The sequence below is a fragment of the Ornithodoros turicata genome, chromosome 1 (genome assembly GCF_037126465.1).
Source record: "Ornithodoros turicata isolate Travis chromosome 1, ASM3712646v1, whole genome shotgun sequence".
NCBI classification, from domain to species: domain Eukaryota; kingdom Metazoa; phylum Arthropoda; class Arachnida; order Ixodida; family Argasidae; genus Ornithodoros; species Ornithodoros turicata.
In genome coordinates this window covers 148,344,002-148,366,611 of record NC_088201.1, presented here as the reverse complement: position 1 = coordinate 148,366,611, position 22,610 = coordinate 148,344,002, and the positions used below count along the sequence as shown (strand labels likewise).

The 22,610-nt window shown below is 46.2% G+C and overlaps 1 protein-coding gene across 1 annotated transcript; it reads right to left on the bottom strand.

Annotated features, from left to right (window-relative positions):
• Window positions 1–4,158: 4,158 nt before the first annotated feature.
• LOC135386970 (uncharacterized) lies at window positions 4,159–6,383 on the bottom strand. The gene is made up of 2 exons (XM_064616433.1): window positions 5,930–6,383; window positions 4,159–4,295 (listed from the first exon to the last, which is right to left on the bottom strand). Exons 1-2 carry the CDS (start codon window positions 6,381–6,383, stop codon window positions 4,159–4,161), a joined length of 591 nt encoding a protein of 196 aa, XP_064472503.1.
• Between the last annotated feature and the right edge of the window lie 16,227 nt (window positions 6,384–22,610).

Here is a 22,610-nt window from a genome sequence, read left to right as displayed (position 1 = left end):
GTTCCTGAGAACATCCCAATTATAATAATAAGAAGAAGAATTTATTTCACCAATGACACTTGGTGAGGGGATACAGACAAAAAGCTACAAAAACTGCAGCTTGACGAGGTCTGACCCCCCTTTGTACACTCGACAGATACAACAAAGCAATGACAAATAGCAAACCAGATAAATTACGGAGTTAGACAATGGTAGTGAACACAATGCATTAAGATGCATAAAACAACAAAGCTATGAGAACACACGAAATAATATGACTATCCTATGAACATACATGGCCTTTATAAAGCGAATTGAAAGACAGCTGATGTTAATGTTGTTTTGGATATGGGAATTAATATGTCGTGGAAGTTATATGAAACCAACTGTGAGCCATAGTTAGTTCGTGCACACGGTGTGAAGTAGGGCTCATTGTAGCGTAGTGAATAGGAGGTTAATCTCATGGTTAAATTGGCTAGGGCTAGAAAGATCCGATTATTTTGCTTTGCTGAAGTTACATATGTAATGGACATACGGTACTTATAGAGATCCATAATTATGATTATGCTAAATTTCGCGAAGAGGGATCCTGTTGGATGTAAAAAGGGAACGTTTGCTATGTGACGAAGTACCTTCCTCTGACACAAAAGTAACCTTTCAAGATTTGTTTGCGTTGTGGTTCCCCAAACTAGGTGACAGTATGTGAGGTGAGGGTAAACCAGTGCATTATAGGTGATAACTTTTGCCTTAGTTGGAAGGACGTTTCTGTGTCGACCTAAAATGCCGATCACGCGCGATATTTTGTTAGTGATGTAACCGACGTGTTTATCCCACGACATCGTATCAGTGAACCAGACGCCCAGTGACTTCACCTCCTTGACAAAATATATCGTGCTTGTACCGATAACAATAGATTCGGAGCAGGAAATAGCCTCATGCAGTGGGTGGAAAACAACAGCCCTGGTTTTAAGGGGTTTATTTATCAACTAATTTTTTGAAGACCACGTGTAGAAGGTTGATAAGAAGTTGTTCATCTTTGTTGTTAAATCTGTGAAATTTGTTAAATCCCCCCCCCCCCCCACACACACATTGGGGCTCCCAAGTGAAGCTCCCTCAACAAACCGAGCGGAACAGTTTGGAACCTCAAAGGACAACACCAACAATAGATGATGACGATGAGATGGGGTGTTTCACCGCGGTGGTTTAGTACCCTAACCCATTGCACGTGGAACATTATATGAAGCTGATGAAGGAAGGATGAAAATACGAGAAAGAATGAGAGCGCCCATTCAATGGAAGACGGGAAGTCCATGACCAGGTGAAGAACCCGAGATGGATGGAGCACAGGATCTTCACGGGGACAATGAATGCAGCTAAATTGAGTGGTCTCTTGTTGATAGGGGCTACCTCATCACACAGTATGTTCTTTGCGGGCAGTAGAGTGCACATTCCAGAAGAATGTGCTGAGAGTTCACAACGACACCGCACGTTAAGCAGAGGCTTGTGTGCCAGCACTTGATCATGCACTTGAATTGTGGGGTGAAAGCCACATTGAGAAGGAGTCGACGCAGGAGAGACCCCAAAAGAACCTGACCATATTCACCCACAAATATGCATTTACAAGCATCACCATAACAAAAACAACACTACACGCGCTCTTTGATTTTCAATACGCGCATCCCGCGGCGGTAGGTAGATGATGCCTGCTTATTACCATGCGAAAGGAATCAACTTGTTGTTGTTGGTTGGTTAAATAACAAGGGTAGGTTGAATTCGCGCAAGCGAATTCTGCTACCCCACAACAAAAGAAACGGTACGATCGCACCACAGAAAGTGCGAGCGCACCGCAAAAGGTGCTCTAATATCAGCCTCTGTGCTTGTTTACCACCGCTCATACCACGATATTCTTTGCCTGCGCGCGCCACTGGCCTAAGACCTCCTCACAAGCTCCGTGCATCGAAGCAAGAGCCTCGTGAGAGCATGAGTTTTTTTTTCTTGTTTGCATGCGCAACAAATTATGCGAACTTATCTGTCTTGAAGAGTGTTTGAGATGCCGTACAGAGCATTCAATTGCTCACGCGTTTCTTGCAAAGTACATGGAGTATTTGCGCTAACTCACCAGGTAGAGGGCTTCAACCAGCGCTTCAGTGCATCTGGTGAAGCCTACTTTACAGGTCAGAAATTTGGAACCAAAATGGAACCTCGAAGACCCCAATATTCGTTAACGAAACTTGCACCATATGTTTCGCTATGACACAGAGAACGTCCCACTAGAGAACGAATGCAAAGCGGTAACAAAGGAACGTGCTACATACGCTTTTCTATTCCTAATGCATGGCTTCTATGGGAGCAGTATCAGGTGAAGCCTGCTTTACGTTTTGTCCCGAATTGCTGGGCATGTTTAGGCAGGGTTGCATACTAACATATAAATGCAATTTCATGAAGGGAATTGACATTGTATTGCGTGGCCAGGTGACGCATTTGAGCCAATTGTGGGTCACTGGATGTTATGTCGACGTGATTTTGTTGGTGGGCCGGGATGGATATTCTATATAAACGTATGTTTTCTCGGTTTGTCGCTAGGCGTGCTCGACTTGGATGAAGTGGAATGTTTAAAATTCGAATTTAAAGAAATATGGGGCTTTAATGCACGAAGTTTCGCATGGAGAGTCCTTTTTGGGTGCTTGATCGACCGCAAGTACGAAAGAGTTCCCACACTTCTGGTCAGAGTCCCTTTTGGATGCAGAACCCTAACGCACATGTTACCGACACAGTGACTGACCCAGTACTGGCCAACTGCAGCGTCCTCGCCCTCTCGGAAACCTGGACCAACCTACCGCGACATTGGAAGATTTATGATGCGCTTTCTTTACGGAAAGAGAAGACAACCGAAATGCCGGAGCCGCCACCTACTCGAGAAATGACGAAAGTATTTTAGCAACCAACCCAGTCACGCTCAAAGTAGACAATAATGTAGAACACGCCCTAGCCGATGCAGACGAAGTTGGTGACGTATACGTCGTACAGACGGGGGAAATGTGTTTGAGGGTGGTGCGGCAAGCCTGCTCGTGAGTGGCTGTTCGGTGCAGCCAGTCAAGGGAGTAGAGAGAAGGGTGAGAAAAAAAGGGGAAATGTGGTGGTGGTACAGGAGAGGGAGAGTTGAGCAGTTCCTCCTGATGTGGCAATGTAGTAGTCGCGGACTACCCACCGCAGAAAACACACTAGCACCCCCCTGTAGGGTTCATTGGGATGTTCTCTATACGACGCCACCTGCCAGTTTGTAGGAATGGAGTTGCCCCTTTCTTCCCTCCGAGCTGTTGACCCACAATCGCATGAACCTTTAAACACGTCACACCTAACCCTTTAAATACCATGCCAATGATGAGGACGATGCCCAGAAGAAGAATAGTCTATGTTCGAAATATCGGCGGCTTCTGTCCTGGGGCAACTCCCTTCCTACATCTCAACCGGTTCGCTGGATTTCTACCCATCCACAACTGCCAGTATGATTGGCGAAGTAACCCCACCTATGCGTGTACAAATGAACTGCACATGGATGGCCCCCACCCTCATCGTGCTGTGTACGATACGTCGGGATCACCTAAAGGCAGGATGAAGAGATTACTTCTAGACAAACTTCAATTTCTCTGCAAGCAAGACATCCATGAAAAAAATGAAGGAACACAATATGCCCGTTATTGTCATGGGAGACTTTAATACGTACAGAGCTAGACACAAGTTTACGGTCGCGCGAGCAATGTATTTTCTCTCGCCAGAGACAGCCTAGCGGCGTGCAGAAGCGGGCGAGTTCGTTCGTTCAGAGGTATGGAAGAGTGCGCTTGTGGCGACCCACTGTGGCAGTAGTGATAACCTTGGTTTTGAGTGTGCGGTATGCGGAAATAGTTGCATTTTCGCTGCACTGCACCGAGCGCGAGTGGCTATCGTTGAAAAGAAATCTCTCCGCTATGATTCAGATCACGTCGATGAATCGATGCGACAACCGGTTGCACAATAACAAAGAGGAGCATGTGCCCTTGAGCACAAACACACAAGTAAAAATACAAAGGCGGAGACGGTCACCTATAATACCTTGTCATCTCTCCTTTCGCAGCAATAGCGAGGCCATTCGCTCAGATAAGGAAGCGCATAGCCGACGGACAAGGTCCACGTCTTCACATACTAAGGATCCTCTGCTTCTATAATTTCCATGGTGAATCTTTGCTCCTTGCCGGGGTTCGTCTCTTGATCATCCACTTCTTCGGAACGTTTTTGTTTCCGATAGTTATCGGCGTTTTCAATAATGTTATGTCCGAGCCCTGCGCAGAACATGCCAGTTGCATTACGCCGAGGTCGTCGAGAATTCGCTGGACAGTTTTGCTTTGATGGAGGGAGCTGCCATTGTGCTGAAAATGATAACACCCATTCGGAAACGGCCTGTCCAGGGCGTTGGGCAGCAGTGCCCTCTCGATAACCTCTGTGTGGGATAGGCTGCGGAACTGAAACGTAATCCGTGTCCATTCGAGTCCGTGACCAGAGTCCCTCGTACGAGAGGGCGCCCCAGACACTCACCGTCTACTGGCCACTGGACAACATTCTGTGGACGTGTCACTTTTATCCAAAAAAGTAGAGGTTAACTACAGAAGAAGAGTATAGACGCCTTGTCCGATTGCGAATCCCTCAACAGGAGCTTTTAGCAGTTCTAGACGGTGTAAGCATATATTCATTCGATAGAGTTCTATAGTCCATATGATATACCAAAATTAGGAGTGAAACACGAAATGCCGAATGAGACAACTGGAACACTACAGTTTGGCATCACAGGATAACGAACGTGAACTGTAAAACACATTTATTAGCCATACGGACACGAAACAAGCACAAACAGTGAAATACTCGTAGTATATGCGTCCAATTTTGAATCGATATCGGCTTGGCCATTAGTATCAAAGTATCCAGTATCGACCACCACACACAACAAAAGGAACTGCAAATCCGAAAAGTCACTGTACCTACCGAAACCACTGCAAGTACTGACGCCTTCATACCATGACTCCTCATTGCACTAATTCGTTGAAAGCATGTCTTCTCCAGCATTCGATCGTCCAGCGGCCAATATGCACGATAAAACTGCAGAACCAATAGACGTACGTCGTAAACGACTCACGAGGAACGCAATGCGAGGACCTGTAAAGCGACATGACCTCACCTGTGTGTTTCAGTCACACGGGCATGTCTCTTTACCAGACGAGCTGGTATGTAACTTGAAAATGATAAAGGCTTCCCTGAACTGACTCCCTCAAACAAAGGTTATGACTACGAAACGGTTCTGTTAAGCATTATCGTATTAAAGAACATCTCTCAGGGCAGTGGGTGGACCTACTACCGAATGGCTTCGGTCCAATGAAGCATACTGCCATTAATTTCTTGATAAGTGAGGTTCAACGTTTCAGTCGCAGTTAAAATATTGTCCCTCGAGACCGACGTGAAAGGTCGCGTAACGGTATTTAGAGACAAAGAGGATGTCCAGCTTGGTGAAGCATCAGCGAAGAACTGAGCTCATGATTTTATTGTGCGAGCGGAGAGCATCTGCTGTCCTCGTCTTCGCCACAATAGCCCCCCCCCCCCCCCCCCAACGAAAGTGACGAAGGTTGGTTGTCTTTCGGCGGATGCTGGGACGGCTGGCGGTGCTGTTGGTCGGGGTCGCTGGGGAGCCATCGGCGTCGATGAAAGCCGGTTTCAGGCGGTTGATAGAGACCGTTTCGGGGCGGCCGTGGCAGGCCCGGTGATAATAATAATACGAAGTATTTCTGGTGCCGCTCCAGGGCGGGAAAGGGATCGGAATAAGGAGGTTGCAGCGATTTCCTTAAAGCATCGGTCCGGAGGAAAACGTGAGTGGCGGAAGTGAGTTGCGGAGAGACAAAAGGCTTGCCGGACTGGTGCGCTCGCGTACGAGTGGGTGTGATGCGGGAGAAATGATCACGCAGGTCCTCTACGTAGTCCGAGGGGTTAATGGCAGTTGAGGAAATGATCTTGAAGCACTGGGCCGGAAGGGCAAGGCTGGTGCCGTACACCAGGGCGGCAGCGGTGCAGCCTAAATCCTCTTTCCACGAGGCCCGAAGTCCCAGGAGGACTAATGGAAGACAGTCGTGCCATTTGGATGAATTGCCATAGGCCATGATGGCCGCCTTCAGGTGACGGTGGAAGCGTTCGACGATACCGTTGGCACATGGGTAATATGCAGTCGTGCGACAACGGTTGGTACCGAGGAGCTGCGTCAGTGATGTGAATAGTCGAGATTCGAATTGTTTGCCTCTATCGATGGTGATCTGTGGAGGGACACCGAATCTTGCGACCCAGGTGGAAACGAAAGTGCGGGCGACCGTGGCGGCGGTGGCATCTGGCATGGGTACCGCCTCAGGCCATCTGGTGTACCGGTCGATGCAAGTTAGCAGATATCGGTGATTGTTTCAGGACGGCAGGGAGCCGACAATGTCCACGTGAATCTGCGTGAACCGGGCGCTCGGTAAGGGAAACCGGGAGAGCGGAGAAATGGTCTGGCGGTGCACTAGCGGGGCTTAGGCGACGAGCTTTTGCGAATACTGGTTGGCCACTTGTTACGATGTGGTGGGCGACATGGTGCTTGACGGGCTTCGTCCAGTCACACGGGGCCGTCAAGGATGGAAATTGTCGTAAAAGATTGGCAAAAACATTGTCCTGCGGAAGAGTGATCACGAGGCCAACAGATGTAGCGCGCATGCTTACGCCGTTGACCGTGACGCAATAAGGTGGTCCACCAGCCTTTACCCAGCGACATCAACCAAGCCCTAGGAAATCACTGCCTATGATACAGTGCCGAGTGTCAGCAACGAGAAACACCCACTGAAAAGTCCTGCGTAATCCGAAGTCGAAAGACAATGAACGACGGTAGCAAACAGGAATTCTGGCGCCGTTTACTGCTGTGAGATACATTACGGGCGTTCTGCTTCTGTCGGATGGTGAGGCCGGAAGGACGCTGACCTCCGCTCCGATGTCGACAAGGAAATTGTGTTTGCCGCCCCGATTCTTGATGAAGAAAAGGCGACCTTGCAGTATGTGGTGGGGGGATTCCGGTCGCCGCTAGTAACCCCCGGCGTAGTTCCCCTGCCATGCACACGGGGATTCGCATCGCCGAGCTCTGCGACCGAAACGGCTGTGTCGTGGAACGTGCGGCACGGCGACGTTGAGTAGAACGGTCGGGGCCTGAGGAAGTGCGGTCGCGGGGTCCGGATCGCTCGAGGATGTCTGCTATGCGGCGGACTTCTTCCCGTAGCGAGGACAAGTCAGAGCTTTCCGCTGCCGACACAGAGGGTGCTTGCTGTGACTGGTGCTGGGAAGGAGCGCTTGGTGAAAGTGAAAAGTCATGTGTGCCTTCAAGCGCTGACAGCGCAGACGGGTTGCACGAGTCAGAGAACAACTCCATTGCCTTATCCGCCCTGGTAGCCAATGCCACAATATCGGTCTCTTCCGTAACAGACAGTGCCAGCCGGATGGCATGAGGAAGTTTTGAGAGGAAGAGCTCACAAAAGTGCTTGTCGTCAAAAGGAGAGGTTCCAAGCATTTGTTTCATGTATCTGACGAGCTGTGAAGGTTTGCGTTCCCCCAAGGGCTCCTTGGAGAAGAGCTCGTGCAGCCGCTGACGGTCGGACGGAAGAACTCTGCTGATGACAGCACGCTTAAGGCCGTCGAAACTGGTCGAAATGTGACCCAGTCGTTTCGGGCTACTTTGCGGGCTTCTCAGTTGAGAACTATGCGGTTCTAAGGGCAATCATTTTTTTTTTCACCTGCTCACTACTACCATGGACAACTCACTTTCTTCTTCCGTAATTTTTTTCGTAGAAAAAAGCCAAAGTCGCAAGAAAACGCGTAAAAAGCCGTTTTTCGGAGCCTTCCTCTACTGACACCGTTTATTGGAGAATAATGAAACCTACACCATTCGTTTCGTCATTCCATACCTTATCTTTTGCTACCATTTTCATCGTTCTAGAGTAAATCTGCTAGAATCAGATTCTAGTAGTCCCACAGGCGGTATCGCAATTTAGCTGTATTTCGGCCGGCGCTAGCAAAAAATAGCCATAAAAAATTTCCGCGTGTTTTATATGTTGCGCAGAAACCCCTTCCTAACACACAAAAAAGAAATTGAGATTCGTATTTGATTGTCGGTGACGCTACGATTTTTTAAAGTGACAGTGTACACGCGTGCTGCACGCTTCCCGCAGGCGGTATACTCTCCCGCAGTTGGTCGGCGTTACGGTCGCCAAGGGCGGACACGATTCAGAGAAATCAAGTTAAAAACGCGGTTATGGCGCTGTTATGGCAGCTGTAGTGATAAGCTCGAAGTTAGCACAGTACGTGCATACTCGTTCCTCTCTGCATGGGCTAATACTAACCCAGTTGGGGCGAATGGCGTACAGTTTGTTTAAGCTAAGCCTTATGTCTGGATACTTGTTAGTAAATTTTCTGTAGGTTTCGCAGATTGAACAAGTCACGTATCTCTTAGCTTTTCTGAGTTTTTGGCCTCCTCCCTTAACGTGCACGACATATCTTGCCCTCGGTCTCTGAACTGCGCAGTCCAGCTCATCCACCGTACACTCTAAGCCAGGTAACGCATATGTAACGGTTAAGTACCGCATTGCCAAGATTTACATTTTTTAAAAATGTACCTGTTAAATTTAAGGGGTACACACGCCCTCACATATGGGGTACATGAAACGCATAACGCGCAGCGTTTTAGGCCTGCTCGTCCGGGCGGTTCCCCTCCTCTACGTCTTAACAGCCCGAACAAGCCACGCTGCACGATAAATATCACAAACAAATACCTTTATCCCAAAATTACATGCCTTTCAAGATTTCTCTGTCCATCGCGAGCGTGCGTTGTCATGATGCACAAACGTCGAACACAGGTACGGGGGACAACGTATGGGTGAACGCCGACCACTGCATATCTCCTTTACCGTTGCCGCTGCTTGGTGGTCACCAATCTTTATCTTTCCACACCTTTGGGTTCCTGTTCTTCTCCAACTTCCGTTTCTTCCGCAGAAGGTAACGCCATTTACGACATCGCCTGGACGTAGCCTTGGAGAAAATACAATGTAAAGAAAACAATCAAAATACAACCTACAAAGCTTGCCTGAGAAACATGCTTACTTGCCTGAAATCCAGGTTTCTCCTATTCATGCGTCAACATTCGTGCACGGAGTGCAGAGTTGCTTGTCTGCATCCCTCAGTCGTTGTCTCCAGCCTGCTGGTGATTAGGACAACTGGGAATCAGAGCGAAGATGAACGAAAATGCCTTGTGCGGACGAATAATTACTTCATAGATATAATGCGCACCTCAAATGACTCCAATCTTGTAAGCGACGAAAGAGTTTCTTGAAAGACCGAGCCGGATCGTCTTCGCTCTCCGACGTTTCAAAACAAACCGATTTGGCAGCGGTTGGGAGAAACGCATTCTTCCCAAACGTGCTATCCCTCACGGTCAGCGGTTCCAGTTATTGCACATTTTTGACAGTATGACACAGCAGGGCCATCACGGCACTGGCAATCTGCATAAGCGAATAAGCAAATTTATTGACGGGTATTCGGGTTCCCACGAAATACTTTTGCAGCGCATGGAGATCGTGAGAAGGCTTTCGTACTCATGCGCCCGAAACACGCAGTACACATAAGGTACAGCTGGCACACCGCGCTTATAGAAGCTACCTAGCCGGTACGGACGGGTGTCTGAACCCTTGTGCCGCTTGGATTTCTTGGTGGTCGAGAACTGTACCTGCTGGTTGAGGACTGTACCTCATGTGTACCACACGGCCCAGGTGCGGGTCCTCTTTCATGCGATACATATTGGGTTCGAGATTTAGAGTGTATAAAAGGGTGTTTATGTATATGTCTGTATGTATTCTTGTTTGTCGGTCCAGGTACCTCGTCAGGCTCCGCCTCTTGTACCTGGACCTCACTTCTGTATTTTTGGAAATGAAATAAATAGAAAAATAGAAAAAAAAATAGAAAAGCTCGTTGCTCTCGCCAAATCATATTGCTTCAGAAGAACTGCGCTCGTACGGGTCAGGCAATGCCCACACATCTTCTACCGCGACCAACTTCTGGGACTTCTTAATCATGTACCGGGTTGCCTCAGGAACGATTGCTTGGACATCGCGCTCTGACACCGATGCAGGAAGAAGCGTAAGAATTTAGCATCGCTGTTGCAGTTACTTGTTCGGTAGGCCATCCTAATATTTCCCAACAACACTGGGCCACAGCTGGCAGTTGCTATTGCATGTACCGGGAGGGAAACGTCGAACGCTGCTTCAATCTGTCGACGTGCCTTGACACCTAGAGCTTCCGAAATCTCGGAGTTCTTTCTTTTCACGTACGATGTGGAGATCTTCTTGCGCTTTCTCACTGGTGTCACGCCGATGCCTTGCGACATTATTAATCGATTGATTTCATCAATAGCTTCGTCTTCCGTTGAAAACGGATCATGTTTCGCGCTGGTGTTGGATGACGCGGACATCGAGGGTTGTTGTGATTCACATAACCTATGGAAGTTCACAAAGGAGTTTTGGCACAGCATATCTGATTCATCACATTATTTTATCACAGCATCACATTATTTTAGTGTCATAGCATCCGGGCACTACAAATGGAAAGGCCATACTTTAATTTTATAAGTCTTTAGCTTATAACGTTGAAAAACGCAAATTCCACACTAAACATCATTTTCTTCTTTAAATTTTCAAAGTCTGCACGCTATTTCTTGCATTTTTTTAATGATACAGATTAAAAAGTTGTGCATATACTCACACATACTATACAAGATACTTGATTGTGGCTTAAATGCTAAAATTTATCGATTCACATTCAGGAGAAGTGGTGACTACCACACATCAGTAAGATTGTAATTAAAATTTGAACAGGTGTTGCGATTTATGATCAGTGTTGTAGAATGTGTAATTTCACAATACGCAGGCTTTAGCTCGCTAACTTTGACGAGCACTCTTTCACGATGACAGAGAATTTAATCGAAGGGATTGATATTTTTTTATATACACTATAACATAATGCGAATTCTTCATGTCGTGGATATTAAAAGTTACGAATATTTTCCGAACGAAATTTACTTAAAATTCGAAGAAAGGATCACCCACGTCCTCACGTTTCGGCAACACGCCGGGCCGCGTTTCCCCAATGCCGTACCCGAAACCGAACGCGATTCTGCGCCCGACGCGTTAACGCGGTACCGCACGCGACCGTGTTGCTTTTTCCGGAAACGGGTTCGTTATAAAAAAAATAATATTATTTGAGTTTAATAGCAAGCAGTTCTGAGATTTTTTTGCTACATCTTGCGAGGAAGACGGTGCATCGAATGACACCTTCATCACTCTTCTATCCCGACCTCCTCACACCGAATTTTTCGGTCAAAATGTGCATTTTTTCGAATTTTTACAACTCCCCGATTTTTTACTGCAGCTTACTGTGCACCGGCGGGGTTGGATTTTTTGTGTTGAAATTGCAGCATAGGGGCTATACGACCAAACATTTTCAAGAAGAAATTCCGGAATTTTATGTTGGAAAAAATTAACTTGCACAAACTTTCCAAAATTGCTGCCCGCCACAAGCATCGAGCCGTCGAGTGTAATGGTGAAAATTGCTTACATACAGTAAAATGAACTCTCCCCTATCAAATAAGACGCTTTTTTCTAACATGCTCCGTGCCTTACGTGGGCCGAAATGCTTGCTCAAAACGACATAGGTTTTCGCGAAGCACTGCATCTTTGAGGGGCTCTGCACCCCATAAATTTCAATTTCGTTAGAAAAGACCAATGTTCTGTTGCTTTCGGAGTCATAAGGAACCACTAAAAAAATCATATAAAATTCTATGTGGTGTCGAGCGGCACCTCTGGATCACTTGGCGTGGGATGGCCCGCCTGTTACGTGAAACGATACATGCCCTACTAGCTATTGCTTGCCTTTAATAATAACATTTTCTCAAAAATAGAGTCTTCGAGTGCCCTCCTGTATAGAAAGTCTTGCGTGATATTTGACGTCAAGAATACGTGGCGTCACAGTTAGGATGATCTCCTTCCACGCCGGGACTGGTAGGTGACGAGGATTTGAATCCCGGTTTGACGTTCCCCCCGGGTTTTCCGAAGGGTTTCCAGACGAATGTCGGCACAGCTACCCCTGACCTACCCCACGATACGTACTAACCCCCACCCATCCCCGAATACCAGTCCTACCTCCTGTCCTGTCACCATCTGTGTATGTCTGTATGCCGTCCGTAACCACCGTTGCTTCGTAACGCAAACAGGAAACGTGACAGAAAGAAATGACGGTCGACCTTGCAAGTGGGGCCCGGTGCTAGTGAAACCGCCCCGAAAACTTTCAGAATGGCGCGACTGTCCATGGTGGAAGTGAGAGCGAAAATGAGGTATGTCATGAGCTGGTCACCCCGTGCAAGTTTGAGACGTTTACAACAGGGGTGTATCCCGTTTGAAACCCTTAAAAATAACCTTTCAAAAATAAACGCGTATGTAGCCACGGTTATGAATAAATCTCGCAGAATATACGCTTAAAAATCAACGCAAAAAAATAATCGTTGAAATACTCCCGTGTTAGTAAAAACGCTAAGGAATCCCCGGTTAAGAACATGTCGTGAAAAATAGATCGTTTCAGAATCCCCCAAAATCCACCCTACTGTTGCTACAGTCACGTGGTATGGCCGCGAGTGAAATAGAATATCCGCTTCGACATATAGCCCCAAAGTCGGCGAATTTAATTGGAGTGCTACCATGAGTCTACTTCGTACATCGCACTTCGATACTTCGTACGCGAAACAACCGTGCTTCATTTGAACGTCAGTGTATAGCGAACTCAGGAGACATGCACGAACGAACGAGTGCTCAACACTGCCACACTTCCCGTCGATGTTTTGTAAAGCGAAATAACGGGAGACATGCACATAATGCATAGCCTTTCTACATTAGAAAGCGGAACATAGCAACAACAACACACACACAGAAAAAATATGGCAGCCATGGCAGACCACTATGTATCTTACGATTTTATGAAAGCCTAGGAAGAGTGCATCTCAGTTACGAAATATTTCTTTTTGAGTCCCTTTTTTCCTTGAGTAATCGAATTTCAAAGATTGCATTCGAGCGCAAAGCTCCCTCAGCAACAACACTTGGTTGGCTCGTGTCGGCTACGGCTAGTCTTGCCTTTCTAGTTCACCTCCAGGTGTGTGGCAAAGCCGTAATGTTGTTTTGAGGTCCACGTCGTGTAATGTCGTTTTTTTCAAACATGAATGCCCTCGAGCTTGCGATAGTCCAGCTGCCACGCCCGCAAAACTTTTGTTCTTACGAATGCAAGTGGGAGACGCAGGATGACACGATATCATCCGCAGAATCGTCGACGGAGGATGAATTTCCCTCATTGCCGTCAACTGGCCGCCGTGAGAAACACTCTTCATGTGCAGCGAAAATGTTGAGAACCTCGCAGCGGAAATATGGCATTGCTCTTTCGGTTCAGGTGCCCTTGCGGCAAATGCGTGCCGATGCCGACGGCAAAAGAGTGCCTTTGTTGCCACGTTACTGAAGAAGCGCAGCGGTTGCATTTCAAGATATTTGTACTTTGAAATATTGTGGCTGAAGACTGAGTTGCTCCAGATACCCTACTGCCACGTGAGAGAAAGCGACGAGTACGCTGTTATCAGGAACAGCAAAGTGAACAAGTGAGTTCATTCATGTGTGCCTTCGGTTTGTTATTAGTAAAGTTACATATCATAAATTTACGCCGTCCATGGTACATGCAGGAAGTTTCGGTACGTTGCCTACAAACAGTTTACCAGGTGGCTCTGATGACCATTAGGAAAGCACTGCAGAAAAGTTCTCAAAGCATCTGCTGTACATACCATAAGGGAAAACAGTGCACAGGTGTTTGCCACAAACACGTTCCAGTCCATAATCTCTAAGAGAACATAGGCTATCACCTTGCCTATAAAACATCTCGAGTTTGTGACTTTCTCAGTATAAGAAGGCCTCAGGTGGGGTCATGCCAATGGCATCAACAGAGGCTTCTCTTCAGAGGCATCCCTATCGTTGACAAAAATTTTAGAACTTTTTCTGCGCACATGCATCTTTGCAACTCTTTCTCAATTTCTCATTATAAATTTGCCATGTTTTCCCTTACACCAGTCCAACTGCTGTCATTGGTGCGTGCTCAGGCCTTTTGCAGACCGCTACTATTTCACTGTAGCTCACATCTTTGCAAGTTGTTGGTGTTTCACTCAGGAGGTGATCTACATCCTCAGCGAAGATAAGATATGGCCATGGCTAAGTATCTTCCCTGTGCTCTTTATATCGAAACATGGTCCCTCATGGCTGTCATGATGTTGAAAGCGTGCCGGGTCAAACCTAGACGCATTATCCCGAAGCTTGTAAACACTGTTTCCTGAATGACAGCTCATTTGTATACGTAAGCTCATATTTCTCCGCTAAGCAGAAGCTCTGGATTTCCCTCAGAATTGGAACTACACCTGTGAAAGTGGTCACAAGCATGCTGCATCCACGGGTTTAGCTCGACACATGCACGGGACTTGACCGCAGCTTCAAGCTTTTTCTTAACCCTCTGTTACAAGATCCTCTTGTGGACTACATGGCCACTAAGCATTCCCGAGCATAGCAATTACATATCGCAATTGTACACTGTAAACTGAAAAACTTGTGCCTATAACTCACACCACTTTTTACACCGTATGGTCTCGAACACCCTTTTTAGAGGGTGTATTCTGTAAAACACCCTTTGAAGGGGAGCTTTTCCTTGAAAATGCCTTGTTTTGCACCCTTTAAACACCCTTTTAGGAGGGTGCTTAACACTCTTACACCCTCTCGAAAGTGTGTAAGCTCCTGCGGCAGCATGCAAAGCCATGCAGTCCGACGTTTTTGCTTGTATGGAAACAACCACCCTAGCGACGACACAGTTGCCAGCCAGTCCTCCTCAGGTAACCGAGGCTGCGGCTGCAGAGTATGTACCACTGCGCCAATCTACAACGTTGCAAGCTCATTGGCCCAGACTGTGTGCGCGTTCCGATTGGTCGACAACGTTTTGAAATCGCATTTTGTACGCGCGCATGTGTGTGCAGCGTCCCGGCGGCCGTTTCAGCGTAGTTTCGAAATAGCTCGCATCGGTCGGCAGCGCGTCCGTCCTCGCGTGTTTCAGTGATGTCAATCGGCAGAACAGTTTGTGATTCTACGCGTGTTGCTGTTCCTGGAAACGACTATTATGCCACGTACAGTTTATCAACTGCTAGAATGCTTCGTGGGTTGGAGCGGTTGGAGAGTGAAGAACGCGTTCGGGTGCCGTTGGATTTTGAGGCCTGACAACAAAGACAGGGTTACGATTACGTGCCACACAAGCGTGTTTTCCGCTCTGCAAACAACGAAAGAAGATGCCCATCATAAAATGGGCCGGCAAGGCGTCCTGTTGTGTTCCGTGTTTCGGTGATGTCAATCGGCAGAACAGTTTGTAGAAGTGTTCGCTGGTTTATTCATGCGTCGATGTGATTCAACGTGTGTTGTGCTGTTCCTGGACACGAATATTATCCCACGAACACTCTATCAACTCTGGAACTGGAATGCTTCGTGAGTTGGAGCGGTTGGAGAGTGAAGAACAAGCGCGGGCCCCGTCGGATTTCGATAGCTGTGTTCGTTTTGCTTCGAGTTCGAACTTAGTTACACTGCGTCAGCAACGCAGTGGACTTTGTATTCACAGTGCACCCATGTATCAGATCTTTGAATCAGTGCTTTGTGTCAAATAAATATTTCTTTTAGCCAAAAGAAGCTTCAGTTATTTTGAATGTCGGGTAACGGCCGTAGGCGTGAAATCCGGTAGAAGTCCATGTAGCCAGAACCGGTCGAAAGGTCAGCCACAGTTAAGGCTCCTGATTGGCCGACTGGCATTGCATAATTTCTACAACGTTGCACTCTCATTGGTCGTGTGCCCAGTGTTGTGTGAATTATGTCAAACTATGGGCTCTATGGGGAGCTGTTGGAGCCTGGTTCCAGCCGTGGTTCCACAGCAGAACCTAAACTGGAGCGCAGCGCGTCGCTGGGCCACCCTCATCGTCCTAGCAACACTGTGAGTGAGCAAAAAAAAAGAAAAAACATTCAAATAAAATGAAAGCAAAAACAGTTGGACATGTGTAAGGGAAGAGGTGAAGGTCGCAACGTCGTAACGCTGTCTATGGCGGCTAGAAGGACTAGCTAGCTAGAAGGGCTAGCCCGCCATACGCTGTCCGTGCTCGTGAAATGAGCGGCGTGACGATGCTTCATCCATACCATACCATCGATATCATCAATACCATCTTCAGACGATGCCAGTAATGAGCCCGGGCACCCTCGGTATGTATTGTCATCAAGCAGGAGAGCCACCTATGGTGGCACCCTCGGTAGCCTAAATTGGCGTACCAGATTGATCATATACTGAAATGCAGTTCGTTGGAGTACTTTCGCTAAGCTTAGTGCGGCAAAACTCGTCTGTAACGGTGACGAAAATGTGTCTTTGCAATTAACACGTACGCATGTAACGAGTCAAATATATCAGCGAGCTTCCTGACATCCCTCCCTGGTCAAATATTGTGTTTTCAACTCAGCTATCGTCTATAATGTGATTACCTAATGAGCGGAGCTGTCAAGCCAATGTAATTTTTCTCTCACGAATGAAAACACCGTTTCCAACACCAGTGTAGAAAGGGTGTATATAACGTAAACACCTTAGTCGACACCAGTGTTACTTGGAGGGTGTAAGACAGGTGTAAACGCATAAAACACCCTTTTTGATACAGCACTTGGTGTAATAAAGAGTGTATTTTCTAATACACCTTTTTAGCACCCTTTTTGCGGCTTTTGGTTATCTTTGTGGAATTAAAAAAGGTGTATTGCTTAAAAACATCTTTTTTGACCCAGAAAGGGTGTTTTTGAATTTACTGTGTAGAAGCTTGCTCTTTTTACCTTTTACTACATGTACCTTTTATGTCATTGTTGCAGATAGAACTATATTGTAACAGAAAATTCAACTACACAAAGGCTGTGTGCCTTGTTTTGTATTATTTTTTTCGTGCCCTAAATACTTTCTAACAAGGATTTGAATTTCCTCCTCACTACATTCTTTGTTCCCTTTCTGTAATGTACATCAGTATAGATATCTGTACCACGTGTGTCTGTATCATGCCTAATGAAGGACGGACACTATTCGAAAGCTTGTGTTTCAGTAAGATTATTTGAATGTTTCAGTCTCTTATGGCCGTGAGTTCTGATAATCATACCTGTGTCGCGAAAGGGAGCCTGCAACCTTTCTGGTAGGTGTTGTAGATGAGATATGTTGAGGTGACTTTAATATTAATCGGCTCGAGTAACCAGGGAACCTGGTCAACAGCAATACTACAAGGTGTCATTTGAATCTGTGAAAACATAAGGCGCTATGAATTCACACCTTGACTGCACTGGTCCCATTGAAAAGGATTGTGCCAGAGAGCAAGATGTTCCCCGCAGCCATCTTGTTCACTTCTGGCTGACGTTTCCAAGATAAACTGTGTTCACTTGGGCACTCGGCTTTTGTGGTGAGAAGCGTGATGCGAACATCTGTGCTACACTTTGTGAGATGCACCGGAAGTTCTGAACATGATGCACGTTTGATGTACTTCTTCTGGTCTGGTGCAGCAGAGGGCACAGCACTGCAAAGTAGAAGAGTTTTGAGTATCTGCAAACTTGTATCAGCAGGCCCATTCAAAACGATTGTCTTTCAGATTTCCAGAATGACTCATCATCTGGTTCCACCAGTGGTGCAGATATTCGCATATCATGCACCTGCAAGGATGCAGGAGTTAAAATGTTAAACAAAACAAGAGCTTGACCCACGTGTGGGCATGAGTGTGTGTGAACAATTGGTGTTGAATTCATCACTGGATAAAGGTTGCATCATGCATTTGCACGCCTTTTGCTTCCCAGTTTCACATTCTTGTAAGTCACGAGGAAGCCTCTGTCGTTGATATGAAATGATAGTACGGTCAGTATCTATAACACATAATTTGTTTGACACTTATATTCTCCTGCGAGAGCTCAGGGCTCTCCAGAATTGAAGTGAACCACATATATGTATTATTCCTGTGTATGGGTGAATACATACCTCGTGTGCACTGGTGTTCACATCGTCAGACGTCACAAGGTGAAACACTGGTGTCGGGACCGCAGTCCGTTTGAGAGTTTTTGACCGTCCGCTGCTACAACTTCGTACGACTCGTCAGAGAAATGGGTTGAGCCAAATACGACGTGGATCACGAATGACTTGACCAAGCGCTTGCAACAACTTTCGTTTCCGTGCATTTTCCGTTGGGAATCTTGTGGTGCACAACGACCCTTGTCGAAAGAGCACACTTGATGTATCCCCGAACATTACAGTAGATACTTGGGCATCGCTGTCAGCTGAGGCTTTGCCTGAATTTCGGCAGGGAAATGAACTTTTTTGCGGTACACAAACCTCGCAAGGCCGCAATACACGCCGTCGCCGTGCGATATGGTTGTGAGGAGAGCAAACAGAGGGCGCTGACAGCGCTAACAGTATTTTGGGATACTGTGTCTTCGATATTTTGAAGAATTGCCCCAGTAATTCTTGTGATTCTAAAAGTAGTGTTTATTGGAGGTTAGTAGCCAGTCATAAGTTCATTGTGTATTACTTAGGTATCACGTGACGGGAGTACTCCCATCATGACTTTTCTAGATGTTGCGGGGCGCAACCTACCGTCCGATTTAATTTTTCTAATTTATGCTGTGTAATAATTAACGCGCTTTGAGTACTTAGGCTCTATGTGAGACATCACACAGGCAAACACTACCAGTCGCACACAGAAACAGGAGGGGTCGAATTCCACTTTACAGTTCCTTTAAAGGTTTGTTAGTGTAACCCCAAGAAAGGGGTACGCAATACTCCTGACGAGATACTTATCTCCCTGTGATCTAGTATGCCATTTTGCGATAAGACACGGAAGGATATGGTAGACTGCTAACTTGCAATGACATCAGAGTTCGAGGTAACTCGTTACTGTAACTAAGTTCCTTTTTTTTTGTAACTTGTAACTTAACTCGGTACTTTTGCGCCGTGGTAACTTTCAGAGGAACTCGTTCCTTTTTCAGGTAACTTTGCCAAAGTAACAAAGTTAAGTTCCAAGTTACTTTTAACTCGCTTTTCACTCACGTCCACATATTTTCTTGCTTTCTCTCGGTTCCTTCATGGCATTTTCTTGCATAAAAACGTGATAATTCAATCAATGACAGTATTTTTATTCAGGAAGTAAGAACCACTGCGATTGAAATGAAGCTGAACCATTGTGAACCATGACATTGGTAGACAGACTGACACCGAAACAAACCGGAAGGAGAGGGTTGGGTTCCACGAACGGGCATTTGTTCGCTGCCTCCCATTGAAAGAAAAGCAGGACCGAGGGTCGAGTCCCTTTAAGGGACCATATCGTAACCCCCTCAAGACCGTGGCTTTCGGGCGCGACCTTGTGCACCTCTAGCTTCGAGCCTAGTTCAATTCTACCAAATATGTGGCGCTGTCGAACACTATGACGTCATTTGTTTACAAACAGGGAGATGTCTATCGTTGGACATAAACGAAAACGACCTAAGCATGTTGCACTTCTACGCAGGCAACTCAAGGTCTAACCCAACTGCTCACGCGCGCTGCACCTGCATAATGCTATTTTGTGTCCCAAGTAACTTGGAAGTAACTCGTTCTTTTTTTTAAGTAACTCAGTAACTGCAAGTTACATTTCAGGCTGAAAAACTTCCTTATTAACTTAGTTACATTTTTCCACAAGGTAACTTAACTTGTAACGAGTTCTTTTAGGCGGGTAACATCTCAATCTATGAATGACATGGACCCATTTTTGAAGCACATGGGCCGTCGTCGTCAGCCCATACTATGGCTGAGTCATACAGTGACAATGGCGAATGCCCACTGGGAACCATTACTGTCTCAACGGGTAATACATTAATACATGTAATACATATTTTGGTTCATTATAATAATAATATAAATTTATTTTTGAAATTGTGTAATATATTAGTACTAATACAAAATGGGTTAGAGTAATATTATTATAATACAACGCATCATAATACATGTCCACCCCTGTGTAACTGGTTAGGGGTCAATAAGCTGTGATAGCTCGTGTCGGAAGAAGGTGGCCTGTCAGTTAATGGTGACTATTATGAAATGAGGAAGTCCACTCAACACCATTCCATTCAGTAACAGCTTGTCGAAAGAAGGCAAAACAAAAAGTGTCTTGTAGGATCACAAATTTGCTGTACTTTGAGAGAATTATATAGTCATTGGGATATTATATCAAGCCTGTTTCCTAAAATGTTGTCGAACATATTCAGAATTTGTATCTCTATGTCGCGAGACAACTATGATGATGAGCGACGTGACAGTGGCGGGTCTCTGGATTCATTCCGTGGATTCTTTAACATACGGAAATCTGGACAAGCTCTCTGTAACACTGAAATCTCAATCTTACAGAAATGTTCTTACCTTCATGCTAGCGGATAACAACGTGGGCATACTGCAAGCTTCATAAGATGTTCATCTCAGTAGAGGAGGAGGAGATAAAAGCAATACTTCTCATGAAATCACCATAAGATGTCGCATAACGAAGGTCACTATTAGGCGTGGTTAATCACCTCGCAAGGCATCCACCGGGATTGGCCAACGACACGAAGTCACTGCGAGATCTGCTCCAGCATGACGCAGAGTGGCTTTGGGGTAACGACTAGGAAGCAACGTTCAAAGCAAAAGTGAACACCAGCTTAACTTGAAGCCCATTCCTCATTTACTATGATGCGAAGGAGCTTCTCTCCCTATCAGTCGATGCTTCATCATTTGTGGTAGGAGCGGTTCTCCCCCATAGGAGGAAAGCAATGAACGATTTCCGGTGACGTACGGATCTCGAGCACTTACTGCAACTGAACAGAGATACGCACAGTTAGGAAAGGAAGCACTTGCTGGGCAATGGGAAATTTCAGGACGTACCTCCTTGGACTGGGATTTAACCTTGAGACAGATCATAAACTGCTTATTTAACTACTCTCAACCAAACCACTTCGTGACGTTTTCATGTTTCTTTTCTTTTTAATAAACATCAATCCCCCTTCAGTTAGCTCACACCTAGGGTAAGGTGGGGCATGATGAGACACGGGAAAGACGCGACATTTTTTGGCTCGACGCCTGTCTCAGAGACGCGTTGCTACCTGCGCTTGCAACTTTACTCATAGGTATCTGTCCGATTTATTGCACGTGAGAATTGTCCAGATTGGTGTATGCGTTGAAGAGAAAAAAAGACTGGTTACGCCTGAGTGGAAAGTAAAGACCCACAAAAAAAGCGCGATTTTTCTGTAGTCTTTTTATTTTCAACTGCGCAGCCGAGTTTTGCAGGCCAATTCTGCCAATGTCCACATCCTATGTCCTTATTCATTTTTCTAGATGTATGCAAAATCTGGGCACTCTGGTTATTCGTTGCTCAACAGAAAAAAAATAATGCATCTGGTGGTATGCACAGGGCAAGACGCAACAATTTAATCAAATTTAAATTTAATGTAATTAAGAGACGGATATGTTAGCTATTAGGTGGCTTTGTGCTTGTTCCTCAGATATTTTCTTTTCTTTCCATATTGCCCAGGATTTTCCAGCAAATTTTCATATTCTCTATTGATATCTCCAGCAAAGCAGAAGCGCACCTAAAAGCGAGCGGTCAGCGGCATATTCAGTCTTGTCGGTGCCTTGTTCCCAAAGGACGGTGGAGCAAAATAGCAGCAAGGTTCTGTGTGGTTTTATTGCACATCATGTGGGCGCTGGGGTTAAGGGTGTGGCGGTGGGGGGGTAAGCAGCCACGACCTATACTTTGTCTGCCTCGGACTGCAAAACCTAATTTGTATAGTTCGTTACCACGGCGTTGTCTTATCTTGCTCCACGCGATGTCTGGTGTTGCGTAGAGGGTTGGGGTAAAGACGAGACAATATGTATTTTCGAATTTCTTGTTCTGTGTTTACTTCAGACCTGCTTCGACCGTTCTGCATTTACAGGCCAGAAGCTCTAGACCCCTGAGAATGTGCCTTTGGATAGTTTTCTGTAAAAACACGAAAAATAAAAATTCCATATTCAATTGTTGAAGAATCCGAAGATCCCTCTCTGTGGAAGAAGTGAAGCTGAAACCTCGCAGCTCTTAGAAAATCCAGCAACCTTTTAATCCGTCCACCTCGTCCTTACAGAATCGAACATAATGAACGTGCTACGAGTCCGTTCACCAAAAAAGAGAAGAAGAAAACATCACCCCAAAAAACTACAAACTTCGTCGTCTTTACATAACATATTCAACACCCTCCCCGCGCGAGAGTGAGTCATCAACACTCGCGGTCTTGAACCTCGAGGGGATACACCAATTGTACAGGTCGGCGCGTAGTGTGGCCGCTTGGAAGCCTTAACGCGCACGACCGAATGTTTCCGTCTCTTCCCTTGTAGACTTCCGTGACTCGACCTAGGGC

What these genes read in the sequence shown, in the direction of transcription:
- LOC135386970 (XM_064616433.1), bottom strand. Translation starts at nt 6,383, where the DNA reads ATGCCAGATGCCACCGCCGCCACGGTCGCCCGCACTTTCGTTTCCACC. An exon ending in CTCCCGCATCACACCCACTC is followed by an intron (nt 4,296 to 5,929) that starts GTACGCGAGCGC and finishes TGTTCTGCGCAG; the next exon opens with GGCTCGGACATAACATTATT.